The 15,483-nt window shown below is 38.7% G+C and overlaps 1 protein-coding gene across 1 annotated transcript in view; it reads right to left on the bottom strand.

Annotated features, from left to right (window-relative positions):
- Positions 1 to 15,483, bottom strand: part of LOC134602545 (A disintegrin and metalloproteinase with thrombospondin motifs 2-like) — a 571,473-nt gene that overhangs the window by 152,643 nt on the left and 403,347 nt on the right. Inside the window, exons 10-11 of the mRNA XM_063447513.1 lie at positions 13,513 to 13,626; positions 7,643 to 7,788 (exon numbers count right to left, since the gene is read on the bottom strand). Coding sequence (XP_063303583.1) covers positions 7,643 to 7,788; positions 13,513 to 13,626 — 260 coding nt within the window. The remainder of the gene's footprint in view (positions 1 to 7,642; positions 7,789 to 13,512; positions 13,627 to 15,483) is intronic.

Below are 15,483 nucleotides of genomic sequence, written 5' to 3'. Positions count from 1 at the left end.
CAGCTCACTTCACTTATAAGATCTCTGCAATCAGGGAAGATATATCCCTCATCACTCTCCTCCCCTTACAATACTTGCCCCAACCTCACTCTCTCATCTGTTCTATGTTCATTCGCACCCGCTACAGCGGAAGATGTTTCTGATCTACTCCAGTCCTCCTGTCCCACCACCTGTTCCCTTGATCCTTTTCCCTCATATCTCATCCATACTCTGTCTCCTTCTCTTGCTTTGCCTCTCACTAAAATTCTCAATCTCTCCTTCAGTCGATCGCCAAATCCTGCCACTTCCTTTTCAAGAACATTGCGCGCATACGCCCCTACTTAATGCCAGATGCGGCTAAGGTGCTGGTCCATGCCACTGTCCTCTCTTTCCTTGACTATTGTAATCTGCTTCTCAGTAGTTTTACATGCTCCCAACTTGCCCCATTGCAGTCTATAATGAATGCGGCGGCGAGGCTCATCTTGCTGTCCGTCCTCAACTCCCATGCCTAACCCCTCTGTCAGTCCCTGCATTGGCTTCTTGTAAGATATAGGGCTCAATATAAAATTCTGGTTCTTGCTTTCAAATCTCTACATAATGCTACTCCCACCTATCTATCCTCTCTAATACACAAATATGTCCCATCTAAGCCCCTATGCTCTACCTTAGACCTACGTCTATCCATTGTTCGTACTCCCACCTCTGATGCTCGCCTTCAAGATTTCTCTAGTGCTGCACAGTTCCTGTGGAACTCCCGTCTCTTCTCTGTTAGATGCTCACCCAGTCTCCACTCCCTCAAAAAATCATTGAATTTGATTCTTCCAATCTACTTTCCTAATACTTCCCTTACCTTTTGTGTCACTTTACCCCACTCCCTCTAACATGTAAGCTCATTGAGCAGGGCCCTCAATCCCTCTGTTTCTGTGTGTCAAACTTGTCTGGTTACAATTACATGTTTGTTAGTCCACCCATTGTAAAGCGCTACAGAATTTGTTGGCGGTATATAAATATAATAATAATTATGCCATTGGGGATACCCAGTAAAGCTGCTGGTGCACAGGAATGGGAAGGTTACCACAATATCATCACCAGAAGTCGGGCTAACTATGCTGTGAAAATGGGGCCTGGGTCTTTCAGAATCGCTGCTGACCTCAGTCAGAATCTCGCCCGACTGGGTGAAGGCCCAACCCCGAGACCGTTAGAGAAACGGAAGCATATGTCTGCAAACAACTAATCTCTACAAGCATACGTGTATCCTTATCGTAGTGTTCTGCATATCAAGTGGATAGGAACTGAGCATTATAGACCCTAAAAGGTGGTACAGTTTGTTATAATTTTATACTAATATATATGTTTCTAGTTTAAGGAGCAGGAAGAGGATGGCTGAATGGGCGGTGAGGATCACTCTTGGGAGTAAAAGGGGGAGGGATGGAACCCTATTTTCCTATTCACGGTGTCCCATAATACATACCGGGAAGGCTTGACTGGTACCTTTGGTGCTTGGGAATCGGAAACTGTCAGGGGCATGAACATTTCAGGCCTTGGATAGTATATTGTAACCAGCACCACACACGCTACTACATTAGAAGGTAATAGCAGACATACACTGATGGAGACATGTCTAGACTGCCCATCAAGTATGGGAAGTTGGGGTTGACCTACACAGGACACGCATAGCCAATGCACATGGTCAAGCCTTCCCCCCTCCCCCACAAGATACTGGGGCCCTGCTCATGGGAACCTGTTTAGCCATCAGAGGTAAGCCCTTGATCAAGGTATTGACGGGTTTCTGTGTGTAGAGTGACTAGGCCTTTAAATGCCCAAGCCTATATGAAGGGAGATATCCGAGTCCCGATCAGCCCATATGGCCCATATAGATTTAACCATTACTGTTCCACCACTCCCGACATGCCTAAGATCCTAAAAACCAAAATAAAAAAAAAAAAAATTTATTAAAGTGGAAATACTAGTTTAAAACTTAAAAAATACATTATATATATATATATATATATATATATATATATATACACACACATTTATTTATTTATTTATTTTGTATCAAAGGTTTCGACTTATTACGCTAGGGCAAACTGTGTAGAAAACTGCATCAAATAAAATGTTTCGGACGGGTCGGCCTACTCAGTTCCAATGCTTTCTGTCCAAAGCATTCTTCCTGCTTCTACCTCCACTGCGCTGACTGTCAGTCCTATGCCTACACAGAGGCACCATTGTATATATGTTCTTTCTTTGTTCGATCTCATTATTGTGACTGTTCTTTTTCTAATTGGCTAGGTGGGTGGCCACGATTATTTCCACACCTAGGTAGGACATGACCTCATCGCAGGGGAGGCTTGCCACACTGATAACAGATGACAGGGACTAATGCAGACAAAAGTTAGGTGTAGGACACCTGGCTTGACACAGCTGGGAAGTGTGAGCCCCCCAAACTTTAAGATTTCTCCACATGCGACATTCATACACATGTACTATCTACATCAACCCCTATGAAAATATGTGCATTTAATGTTCAAGGCTTAAATGTACCAGTTAAGCGACATCTAACGTACAGGGAACTCAAAACGCTATTAGCAGACGTAATCTGTCTCAATGAGACCCACTACAGGACAGATGACCTTATAACACCCATGCAAACACAATATCTGCACCAATTTCACGCCACAACTACAAAGAGTAAAGGAGCTTCCATTATGGTTAGCAAAAATGTTACATTTACTCTCCAAACACAGGTAATCAATGACCTGGGCAGCTATGTCATCATGGTATGCCTTCTTAATAATATGCAATATACCATAGCTAATATATATATATATATATATATATATATACACCCCTAATGTAAATCAACGCAACTTTATTCACAAAGTATTCAGCAAATTATCTACAATGCAACAGGGAATTACTGTACACTACGGAGACTTTAACCAAATGCTAGTCCCAAAACTGAACACAACCCTGTCCCCATTTAACAAAAGCTATAGGACCCTATAAAGAGGCTGCCAACAGCTGCAGAAGCTCCTACACGTACAACACTACTATGATGCGTGGCGCATTACACACGCCCAGGAATGCTCTTATACTCACTACTCCCAAGTGCACTACTCTTACTCCCGCATAGACGGATTCTATATACTCTCCCAAATCGCAAAATGCAAGATAGGTAACATCACGTGGTCTGACCATGCCCCAGTCACACTGGAACTGAAGGATCAATACGATTTCCTACACAGGAGCCCATGGAGGCTTAATGAGACCTTACTAGGCGATGCCTCTTTTGTGCAAGAATTACACGCCAAACTCACTAACTATTTCACAGACAACACAACACCAGATATGTCTCTCCCGGCACAGTATGGGTGGCACACAAAGCCGTAATCAGGGAAGAATTTATACGACGGGCATCCTTTCTCCGTAAGAAAGCTTGCAAATTACTCCATAATTGGCAAATGGAATTACATACTCTTTTCTTACAAAACCAGACTTCCCCGTCCCAAAAACTAACAATTAGAATTTCAAGGCTTACACAACTCATACACCGCCAAGTTTTAGAACAAACGGGACACAATCTTAAACAACTAAAATTACACACAAGGCAACAAAGCCAGTAAATTGCTGTCATCACACCTCAAAACTAGACAAGCCAACCAGAAGCTGGCATACCTAATTAAAAAAAAGGGGGCAAAAATTATGACCCTAAAGATTTCAGTGATGAATTTGCAAGGTATTACACTGAACTATTTAATCTTAGGAAAGATGCGAATAACCTTCAACCGATAGAGGAAACTATAAATAGATATTTACATGACATTAGCTTTCCTGCCCTCACAACAAAATGCAGACCTTGTGGCACCTCTCTCAGTGGAGCAGGTTTTGACAGGGATTAAAAACCCTACCGACAGGGAAGTCCCCAGGCCCGGATGGGTTTGACAATTCATATTATAAAACTTTTGGCAAGATCTTAGCCCAACATCTAGAAAGCACATGTTTACAGAAGCCATCACTAACAAATACATGCACAAAGATATCCTGGTGGCACATATAGTAACCCTCCCCAAACCAGGAAAACCACCAACACAACAACAGAACTTTAGACCAATCTCTCTTTTGAGTACCGATGCCAATCTCTTTGCAAAGATATACGCAATAAGACTAGGCCTAATATCATACACACAGATCAAGTAGGATTTGTGACAAGCCATCAGGGGTCTGAAAACACACTAAACATATCGGATATAATTTACAGCATGAAACGTCTCAAAAAGGGGGGGGGGAACGTTTCTCTCCCTAGACGCGGAGAAAGCCTTTAACTGGCTACATTGGCAATTCCTAGAGTCATGGATGAAGGAGTGTGGATGAAGGGTAGGAGCTGTGCGTTGTTGACCATTTCAGGTACACCACTGAAGCGCAGGTTTTTTCGCCTGTGTCTAGCCTCTATTGTGGTCACTGTGCGTCTCAGTTGTTGTACTCATAGAAAAATCCCAGGCACTCACTGCGATTGTCTCCAGGCAGATTTATTAACAGGTTTTGACCTGTTAAGGTCTTTATCAAGCTAGGCTCAAGCTATCAAGCTAGGCTCAGTTGTTGTACTTGTGAGGCGAGCCCTTTCAGGCTATGGTCTGTAGCCAGAAGTGTTTAATCCCTGGAGGTCTCATGTTTCGAGGCCTTGGACCTTCTGGTGTACCTCCTCCTCCTCTGTCTGGACTTTCTGGAGGTCTTCTCTCCAGACCTGCCTTAGCTCTACCAACCTCTTTATGTCATCTTTCGTGGCAGGAGCCTCATCTTCCTCAGACTCCAATGTGTAGGATCTGGAATACGATAGAGGAGTGGGTAGTTATTCCTCATCTTCCAGGGAGGCTTCAGATGCCTCAGGTGTACAGCGTGCCTCAGGCGCCATCTTGGGTCTCTGTGGGATCAGGCTGTTGGGGCACAGCTTGTCCGTGGTTCCTCTTGTTTTTCTTCCCAATTGTCTCTGCTTGGGGGTATCGGTGTCTCGGGTGAAATCGCTGCATTCTTTGTGGCTTTTATCGTATTTATCTCTGGGTCTAAGCGGAGTTCTGCGAGAAGATATCCGCTCAGTATCACTGACGGCCATGCCCCCTAGATGGAAATTTTTAATGCTTCAGCATACCAATACATTTTGGACAATGCTATGCTTCCAACTGCGGGAACAATTTAGAGAAGGCCCACGATGACTGTGCCCCAGTGCACAAAGCAAGATCCATAAAGACATGGTTGGATGAGTCTCGTATGGAAGAACCAACTGCCCCACAAAGAGCACTGACCTTCATCCCATCGAAACCTTTGGCATAAACTTTAATGGAGATTGCAACTAAGGCTTTCTCGTCCAACATCAGTGACCTCATGAATGCTACTGGATGAATGGACAAATATTCCCACAGAAACACTCCAAAATCTTGTGGAAAACCTTTCTAGAAGAGTGGAAGCTGTTATAGCTGCAAAGATGGGACCAGCTAGATATTATTGTGTATGTATTTAGAATGCAATGTCATAAAAGTCCCTGTTGGTGTAATTGTCATACTTCTGTCTATATAGTGTAAATAGATGGCAAATTGAATGTTTTGCTATACATGATTAAAACCTTGTCAGATGAAATGTTGTGAATTTGCCAGCCTATTGGAGCTTGTTCCTTATTTGATATTTGAAAAATAACTCAATATAGATTAACTAATTTCTCCAGAATATTAAACTGCCAAATATGTCCGAGATTTTAATTAATGTTTAGAAATTATAAAACAAATATTGCAAGGAGTGGATTATGGTTTTAAAGCTCAAACTTTAAAAAAAATTGCATGCTGAGAACTGTAATTGTAGTCACAGAATCAAGAACCACTACACAAATATACAGATTTGTAAAAAGTATATCCCCAACCTACTTAGCTAAAAGCGCTTTGCCAGTCCCGCACATCAGTCAGTGGGTGTCTCTCAAGGCACTAAACATATGATTTATCATAGTGATAGATTATATATTTATGTGCATTGGCAGCTGTTTTGTTATTTGTTATATTGTCACTTACCTGCAGCCCCTCGCTCCAGGCAATCAGTGAGTGCTACAGTGATGTAACACATACACTCCAGGCTGCCCTGTCTATTGTTACTGACCCAGCTTAGGGACACTTCCATGCTCATGCGGACATCAATATATATATTGTGACCGAAAGCAAGGAATTGTGCTGGAGGGAATCTATATACCTCCCCAGATTTTGCAAGGTTCCTACTTTGTGTAATTAGCCCCAGGGAAATGTGTCATGTTAAAATGAATATTGCACTTTAACCCCTTAAGGACACATGACATGTGTGATATGTCATGATTCCCTTATATTCTAGAAGTTTGGTCCTTAAGGGGTTAAATATGTGTATATTTGGGCCCTGGGGTGGAGCACTTGGAGAGTAGGGTGGGCCAGTGCACTCCACATTGTGGAAGTTGCTTGGAACCTACAGGTGAGAAGTCCAGTTCCAGAGTTTCAATCCTAATTTAACTCACCTGAAAATTTCTGTGAGTGGAAACAGAGAGCAGAAAAACCCTGAAACAGTAAGGTTGTTGTTTATGTTTATGTTGGGAAATGGACAAGCCATCCAACACAGTTAGCTAATTATTTTGCTTAGTTAGTGCTCAGAAGAGCAAGGATTTTGTTTTATATATCTTGTTACAACCTTCTATACCTTACTGTGCATTTATTTTGGAACCACAATAAAAAGAGCAAGTCCTTTTACACTATTTTTAAGTGTGCATTGCCTTTTTACCTTCTTGTGCATCTTGTGCATTGCCTTTTTAAGTTCTTGTAAACAAATGGATGGGCATGATCTTTCCTGTGATAGTATCAGAACTCTGATAAACTTTAAATTATCAATTAATAACAGTTGATATATAAAGTAATATCTAACATAATTTGTCTTCATTATTATTATATCTCCTTACACTAAACTTTAGAGTGAATACAAGCATGTAATATTACCATTTTTCAAGTGACATTTTTTGCAGACAGAAGGTTAAGTATGATAAAAAAAATTGTTGTTATTATTAGCATTTATATAGCACCAACATTTTCCCAGTGCTTTACAATTATAGAAAATGTATATTTAGAGGTAAAAGAGGCCCTGCTCAAACGAGCTTACACTCTATGAGGAGTTGAGGTAGGTGGTGACATTACCATTGCTCTAACCACTAAGATTGCAACGTCAGTCATTAACGTAGCAATCTTGCATGTCATTGTCTATATTTATACATATATTTATACATAGTGTGGTGCCACATATTTCTTTTATTGCACATTGTGTTTAATCTAGAATTTCTTATCTCTTGCACTGTTTATAGCTTGCTACACCTTGCAAGAGCCTCCTGTGTGTGATTAAAGTTCAATTTACAGAGCTGGAAATAAAAAAAAATCATCTAAATAAAAATTGAAGCATCAATGGCAGAGAATTGAGCGGTTAGACTTCAGAGGCATGATCTATACATAAAAACTGCTTCATTAAGCTGTAATGTTCCTATGCATAATTTCTTCCTCAAAGGTTGTTACTACTAGTAGTCCAGTAAGGAGAAATTTTACAAAATGATAGATATAGATGAATCAAGTAAAAACAGTTGCATGTAAAATGATATGAACAAATATTAATACATTCTCACCGTGGGTCATCACAACTGCGTGTTCGATACCTCACACCTGTTCCACAAGTCCGAGAACAAGAACCAAATTTACTCCACGGACCCCAGTTTCCATCTTGTCTGAGGATATCTGGAGTAAGCCAAATGCAGTGACCTTTGAAGCAGCGCTTACAACATAACAAAAAAAGTTTATTAGTGTAAAGTCTTTAAATAAATATTGATATAATGTATTTGATTTTAAAAAAGTCTGGTTTTAGAATGGTTATTGATTGTCTTTTTCTCCCATAACCTTAACCCCTTAAGGACGGAGGATAGTTCAGGACCGTCATCGGCATTTTTGCGTTGCCGACCGGTGACGGTCCTGAACCGTCCTAACCGTCCAATGTACTTACCCGATCGCCGTCGTTCCCCCGGCGGCGATCGACGGTGCTCCCGGTGTGGGGAGACTGCCTGCAGCCCAGACATAGAATGTGACGGCAGATAAGAACCATTCGGCCCATCTAGTCTGCCCAGTTTTCTAAATACTTTCATTAGTCCCTGGCCTTATCTTATAGTTAGGATAGCCTTATGCCTATCCCACGCATGCTTAAACTCCTTTACTGTGTTAACCTCTACCACTTCAGCTGGAAGGCTATTCCATGCATCCACTACCCTCTCAGTAAAGTAATACTTCCTGATATTATTTTTAAACCTTTGTCCCTCTAATTTAAGACTATGTCCTCTTGTTGTGGTAGTTTTTCTTCTTTTAAATATAGTCTCCTCCTTTACTGTGTTGATTCCCTTTATGTATTTAAATGTTTCTATCATATCCCCCCGTCTCGTCTTTCCTCCAAGCTATACATGTTAAGATCCTTTAACCTTTCCTGGTAAGTTTTATCCTGCAATCCATGAACCAGTTTAGTAGCCCTTCTTTGAACTCTCTCTAAGGTATCAATATCCTTCTGAAGATAGGGTCTCCAGTACTGTGTACAGTACTCCAAGTGAGGTCTCACCAGTGTTCTGTACAATGGCATGAGCACTTCCCTCTTTCTACTGCTAATACCTCTCCCTATACAACCAAGCATTCTGCTAGCATTTCCTGCTGCTCTATTACATTGTCTGCCTACCTTTAAGTCATCAGAAATAATCACCCCTAAATCCCTTTCCTCAGATGTTGAGGTTAGGACTCTATCAAATATTTTGTACTCTACCCTTGGGTTTTTACGTCCAAGATGCATTATCTTGCACTTATCCACATTGAATGTCAGTTGCCACAACTCTGACCATTTTTCTAGTTTACCTAAATCATTTTCCATTTGGCTTATCCCTCCTGGAACATCAACCCTGTTACATATCTTAGTATCATCCGCAAAAAGACACACCTTACCATCAAGACCTTCTGCAATATCACTAATAAAAATATTAAAGAGAATGGGTCCAAGTACAGATCCCTGAGGTACCCCACTGGTGACAAGCCCAAGCTTCGAATATACTCCATTGACTACAACCCTCTGTTGCCTGTCACTCAGCCACTGCCTTACCCATTCAACAATATTCGAATCCAAACTCAAAGATTGTAGTTTATTGATAAGCCTTCTATGTGCAACAGTGTCAAAAGCCTTACTGAAATCTAGGTAAGCAATGTCTACTGCACCACCCTGATCTATAATTTTAGTTACCCAATCAAAAAAATCAATAAGATTAGTTTGGCATGATCTCCCTGAAGTAAACCCATGTTGTCTCTGGTCTTGAAATCCATGTGTTTTTAGATGTTCAACAATCCTATCCTTTAACATGGTTTCCATCACTTTCCCCACTACTGAAGTAAGGCTTACTGGCCTATAGTTGCCCGACTCCTCCCTATTACCTTTCTTGTGAATGGGCACAACATTTGCTAACTTCCAATCTTCTGGGACTACTCCTGTTATCAATGATTGGTTAAATAAATCTGTTAATGGTTTTGCTAGTGCACCACTAAGCTCTTTTAATAGCTTTGGGTGTATTCCATCAGGTCCCATTGACTTATTTGTCTTTACTTTTGACAGTTGAAATAGAACCTCTTCCTCTGTAAACTCACGTGTAATAAATGACTCATTTATCCTTTTTCTTAACTGAGGTCCCTTTCCTTCATTTTCATCTGTAAATACCGAACAAAAATATTCATTGAGGCAGTCAGCTAGACCTTTATCCTCATCTACATACCTTCCTTCTTTTGTTTTTAATCTAACTAATCCTTGTTTTACTTTTCTTTTCTCATTTATGTATCTAAAAAAAGTTTTGTCCCCCTTTTTTACTGACTGTGCTATTTTCTCTTCTGTGTGGGATTTGGAAGCTCTTATAACTTGCTTAGCCTCTTTCTGCCTAATCTTATAGGTCATTCTGTCTTCCTCACTCTGGGTTTTTTTATAATTACTAAATGCTAACTTTTTGTTTTTTACTATTTTGGCCACATCTGCGGAGTACCACAGTGGTTTCTTGAATTATTTGCTTTTACTGACAAGCCTAATGCAATTTTCTGTTGCCTTCAGTAGTGCAACTTTTAAATAATCCCATTTCTTTTGGACTCCATATAAATTGCTCCAGTCTGATAATGACTCCTTTACACATATTCTAATTTTAGAAAAGTCTGTTTTTCTAAAGTCTAAAACTTTTGTTTTTGTGTGGTGTGACTCAGTCACTGTTCTTATATTAAACCACACTGACTGATGATCACTGGATCCTAAACTTTCACCTACAGTAATATCTGATACCAAATCTCCATTTGTTAACACTAAATCTAGTATGGCCTCTTTACGAGTTGGCTCCTCAACGACTTGTTTTAGAGACAATCCCAGTAGGGAGTTTAGAATATGTGTGCTCCTGGCACAAGTAGCTATTTTTGTTTTCCAATTCACATCAGGAAGATTAAAGTCACCCATGATGATAACTTCCCCCTTCATTGTCATTTTAGCTATTTCTTCAACTAGTAGATTATCTAACTCTTCAATTTGTCCTGGGGGCCTATAAATCACACCTACACGAGTTACTGTGTGATTACCAAATTCTAACGTAACCCAAACGGACTCTATGTTCGCCTCACTAACCTTTATTAGGCTAGATTTTATGCTATCCTTTACATACAGGGCCACCCCTCCCCCTTTCTTGCCTTCCCTGTCTTTTCTATATAAAGAGTACCCTGGTATTGCTATGTCCCAGTCATTTTTCTCATTATACCATGTCTCGGTAACAGCGACTAGATCTACACTATCAGTTGCCATTATTGCCACAAGTTCATGGATCTTATTCCCTAAACTGCGAGCATTTGTAGACATGACTCTAAGCTTATCATTTTTTAACACACTTGCTACAGGCACCTTCTGTCCTTGTTTTGGGGGACAATTGGATTGATGTTTTATCACCCTTTTGCCCCCCCCAGACAGTCTCCCCATGGCGGTTTAGGACCCCTGTGGCCATGTGATCGCCCAACAGGGCGACCACATGGTCACAATAGGTGTCCTAGTCTCTGCCTGCAGGGGGACTGTCTGTGCTGACAGGCAGTCTCCCTGCAACTGTAAAATCAGTGTAAAATCAAAAAAAAATTTAAAGTTATAGTTAATAAAAAAAAAATATTATTATATATGTGTATATATATGATATATAGACATATATTATACCTATATAATATATGTCTATATATCATATATATAATGTCATGCTAAGTGTATTTTTATATTAATATGTACATATATTAATATAAAAATACACTTATAATTAATTTACACACGTATATATAATATATATAATAACTATATATATTGTATATATATATATATATTATTATAAAATATGAATAATAAATAATTTAAATTAAATTTAAAAAATTAAAAATAATAAAAATTTAAAAAAAATTATATATCTATACGAAATTTTATTCTAACTGTATTTTGATATTAATATATATATATATATTTATATCAAAATACACTTAGAATGAAATTGTATATATATCTATGTATATATAAATAAATAAAAAGAATGCGAACTATTCATATGTCCATATACAAAATTACATAAATAATTATATAAATATACACGTAGACTTCAAATATATAAATATGCATATATATTTAAATTCTACGTGCGTATTTATGTAATATTTTTACATAATTAAGTTATTTTATTGATTGCAATTTAAGGGACCTGCCTGCCAACCCAGGCCGAAAGTACAGAGAATTTAATTTGCTATCACTGTATTTTACCCTGTAACGTTCTACGACACCCTAAAACCTGTACATGGGGGGTACTGGGGGGTACTGTTTTACTCGGGAGACTTCGCTGAACACAAATATTAGTGATTCAAAACAGTAAAACATATCACAGCAACCCCCCATGTACAGGTTTTATAGCGTTTTTGAAAGTTACAGGGTCAAATATATGGGTCAAATATTTTTACATTGAAAATGGCCAGGTTGGTTACGTTGCCTTTGAGAGCGTATGGTAGCCCAGGAATGAGAATTACCCCCATGATGGCATACCATTTGCAAAAGAAGACAACCCAAGGTATTGCAAATGGGGTATGTCCAGTCTTTTTTAGTAACCACTTAGTCACAAACACTGGCCAAAATTAGCGTTCAATTTAGTTTTTTACTTTTTTCACACACAAACAAATATGAACGCTAACTTTGGCCAGTGTTTGCGACTAAGTGGCTACTAAAAAAGTCTGGACATACCCCATATTGAATACCCTGGGTTGTCTACTTTTAAAAAAATATGTACATGTGGGGTGTTGTTTAGCAATTTATGACAGATAATAGTGTTACAATGTCACTATTGATACATTTTAAAAATGTATGTTTTGAAACCGCAATATCCTACTTGTACTTATAGCCCTATAACATGCAAAAAAATAGCAAAAAAGCATGTATTTTTGAACTCAGGACAACATTTTGAATCTATTTAGCAGTTTTTTTCATTCGCTTTTGTAGATGAGTAAAAGATTTTTCACATAAAATTCAAAAAACGTGTATTTTTTTAAATTTTTCATCATATTTTTTCATTTTTTTAAAATTAAATTACATGAGATTATATAAATAATGGTATGTAAAGAAAGCCCCTTTTGTCCTGAAAAAAACAATATATAATTTGTATGGGAACAGTAAATGAGAGAGCGGAAAATTACAGCTAAACACAAACACCACAAAAGTGTCAAAAAGATGCCTGGTCGCAAATGTACAACATCGCAAAAAAAGTCCGGTCCTTAAGGGGTTAAACAAGCATGTTGTTTTTTGTTTTTTTATATATATACTGTATATTTGTATCTCTGTCTATCCCTCAAGGAATATGTACAACTTTACTCAAGAAATAAGATGCATCTCAAACAATATTATCACACACACCTTTTAATGTACATAATTAGATATTTTGGGTATTATTTAAAAATGGCTATCCTAGTAATCAAGTGGGCTGCATACGGAGATGTGTAAATGCACCCTGGTGCACACACCCCTTTCACAGTTCTTGTGCTCCAAAGAGCACCTAATAGATACCGGGTACAAATTGATATTGTGTCATAACCTAGTGCAGATGTGCCCTCTATAATGCAGGCACTCTATTGGCAACACCAGAAGAGCGAAAAAGGAGTGTGTGCTATTTTACATTATTTTCTGCATCCTTTAAAAAAATATTGGTGGAATTACACATCCTAATACACAAAATGCATCCCTTTAGTGTTTAATGATAGGTATAGGACCCAGTGTTGAGCTAACTATAAAAGTGGTGTTAAAAGATATTGAGGAACATGGGATTGTGATCAGATCACCATTGTTTAACAGCTCATCATTAACAGCTGTTAGTGTGTCAATAAATAAAATGTATTGCTATTTTCTCTATATATATATTTACACTTGTGTCGTAGAATGCTCCATATATCTTACCCTTTCATGTGCACACATTGTTCCATCCAATGGAGGGCCCTTTTTTGTTTTACAGAAATAAGGATTATCAGGGTGACTACACCAAAGTTGCTTGCAGGGATCAAATGTTCGAAACTAAAAAGTAATAATAAAAAATACATAATCTGGCACATAAGAAAACATACACAAGTGCAGAAATGCAATGATACCCTTTTATTGTACTAACATAATATTTCAAAGACAGCACACACACACATATATATATATATATATATATATATATATATACATACACACACACACACACACAAACAGACACATACACACTTAAAGGTAAACATTGAAGTGGTCTGGGTGCAGTGTCCCTGTCCCTCTTTGTTCTACAATGAAAGTCATGGCAGTTTTAAACTGCAAAGATTACATTGAGGGAATAAGATGGCCTTTAGTTGCTGTCAATTAAACAGCCACTAAAGGCACTTCCTGTTGACTAAGCGACTTTTGATCGCCTAACCAACTCTAGACATCCTCACGCTCTGCATAAGGACATCCAGAGTCAGTTATATCCCCATAGGAAGGCATTGAAGCAATGCTTTCTTATGAGGAGGGACTAATCTGCACATTAGCCACCCCCTGTCATATGACAGCAGAGGAGGCGGAGCACTGACCCAGTGCCGCGGTAGATCGACGCTGGAATCAGGTAAGTGTTAAAATGCCGCCGTTGTGAATTCCACACTCTGCCCTTCCTTGGTTGTGTATTTCAGATGACACATACGCCCAAGGCCTGCATTGGACCTTTGTTGACACATGCGGTTGTGTGCGAGTCAACACAGAGTGCCAGTGATGAGCCAGGGATGTCACATAGAAACAAAGAATGGGACTGCAGATAAGAACCATTCGTCCCATCTATCTTGCCCAATTTTCTAAATACTTTCATTAGTCCCTGGCCTTATCTTATAGCTAGGACAGTGCATATCCCACACATGTTTAAACTCCTTCAATGTATTAACCTTTACCGGTTCAACTGGAAGGCTATTCCATGCATCCACTACCCTCTCAATAAAGAAATACTTCCTGGTATTATTTTTAACCCATTGCCCCTCTAATTTAAGACTATGTCCTCTGTGTTGATTCCCTTTATGTTTAAATATATTGTGTTGATTCCCTTGTATGTATTTAAATGTTTCTATCATTTCCCCCATCTCATCTTTCCTCCAAGCTATACATGTTAAGATCCTTTAACCTTTCCTTTCAAGATTTATCTTGCAATCCATTAACCAATTTAGTAGCCATTCTCTGAACTCTTTCTAAAGTATCAATATCCTTCTAGAGGTCTACAGTACTGCGTACAATACTCCAAGCGAGGTCTCACCAGAGTTCTGTACAATGGAATGAGCATTTCCCTCTTTCTACTGCTAATGATACCAACATTCTGCTAGCATTTCCTGCTGTTCTATTACATTGTCTGCCTACCTTTAAGTCATCAGAAATAAATATCCCTAAATCCCTTTCCTTAGATGTTGAGGTTAGGACTCTATCAAATATGCTCTATCAAATATGCTGTACATCCAAGATGCATTATTTTAAAGGTCAGCTGCCACTACTCTGACAACTGCCATGTCAGCTGCCACAACTCTACCTCTGTTGTTTTAACCCTGCAATGTTTTTACTGCAGGAATAAACATGCCTCTAGTGGTTGTCTTCCTGAGGTACTTATGCATGAGACCAGGATGTTGACACAAGTAGAAATAGCTATTATGGACTGGTGTCAAGAATATTTTTTCCTCCTTGGCCATCATTTCTAATTTTTGTTTTGCCCTCTTTTGGATCAACAGCATAAAAGGATACATTTTTAAATTTTAAAACTTGATGGATTTGAATCTTTTTTCAACCTAGATTACAATGTAAATAATAGTGATATGTTTAATCAACAGAAGTGTACATAATATTTAAAGACTGATGTAAAGACTAAAATCTGTACAAACTACAGTTAAA

The sequence above is a fragment of the Pelobates fuscus genome, chromosome 3 (assembly GCF_036172605.1).
Source record: "Pelobates fuscus isolate aPelFus1 chromosome 3, aPelFus1.pri, whole genome shotgun sequence".
In the NCBI taxonomy this organism is placed as follows: domain Eukaryota; kingdom Metazoa; phylum Chordata; class Amphibia; order Anura; family Pelobatidae; genus Pelobates; species Pelobates fuscus.
This window is presented reverse-complemented; position numbering and strand designations above follow the sequence as displayed.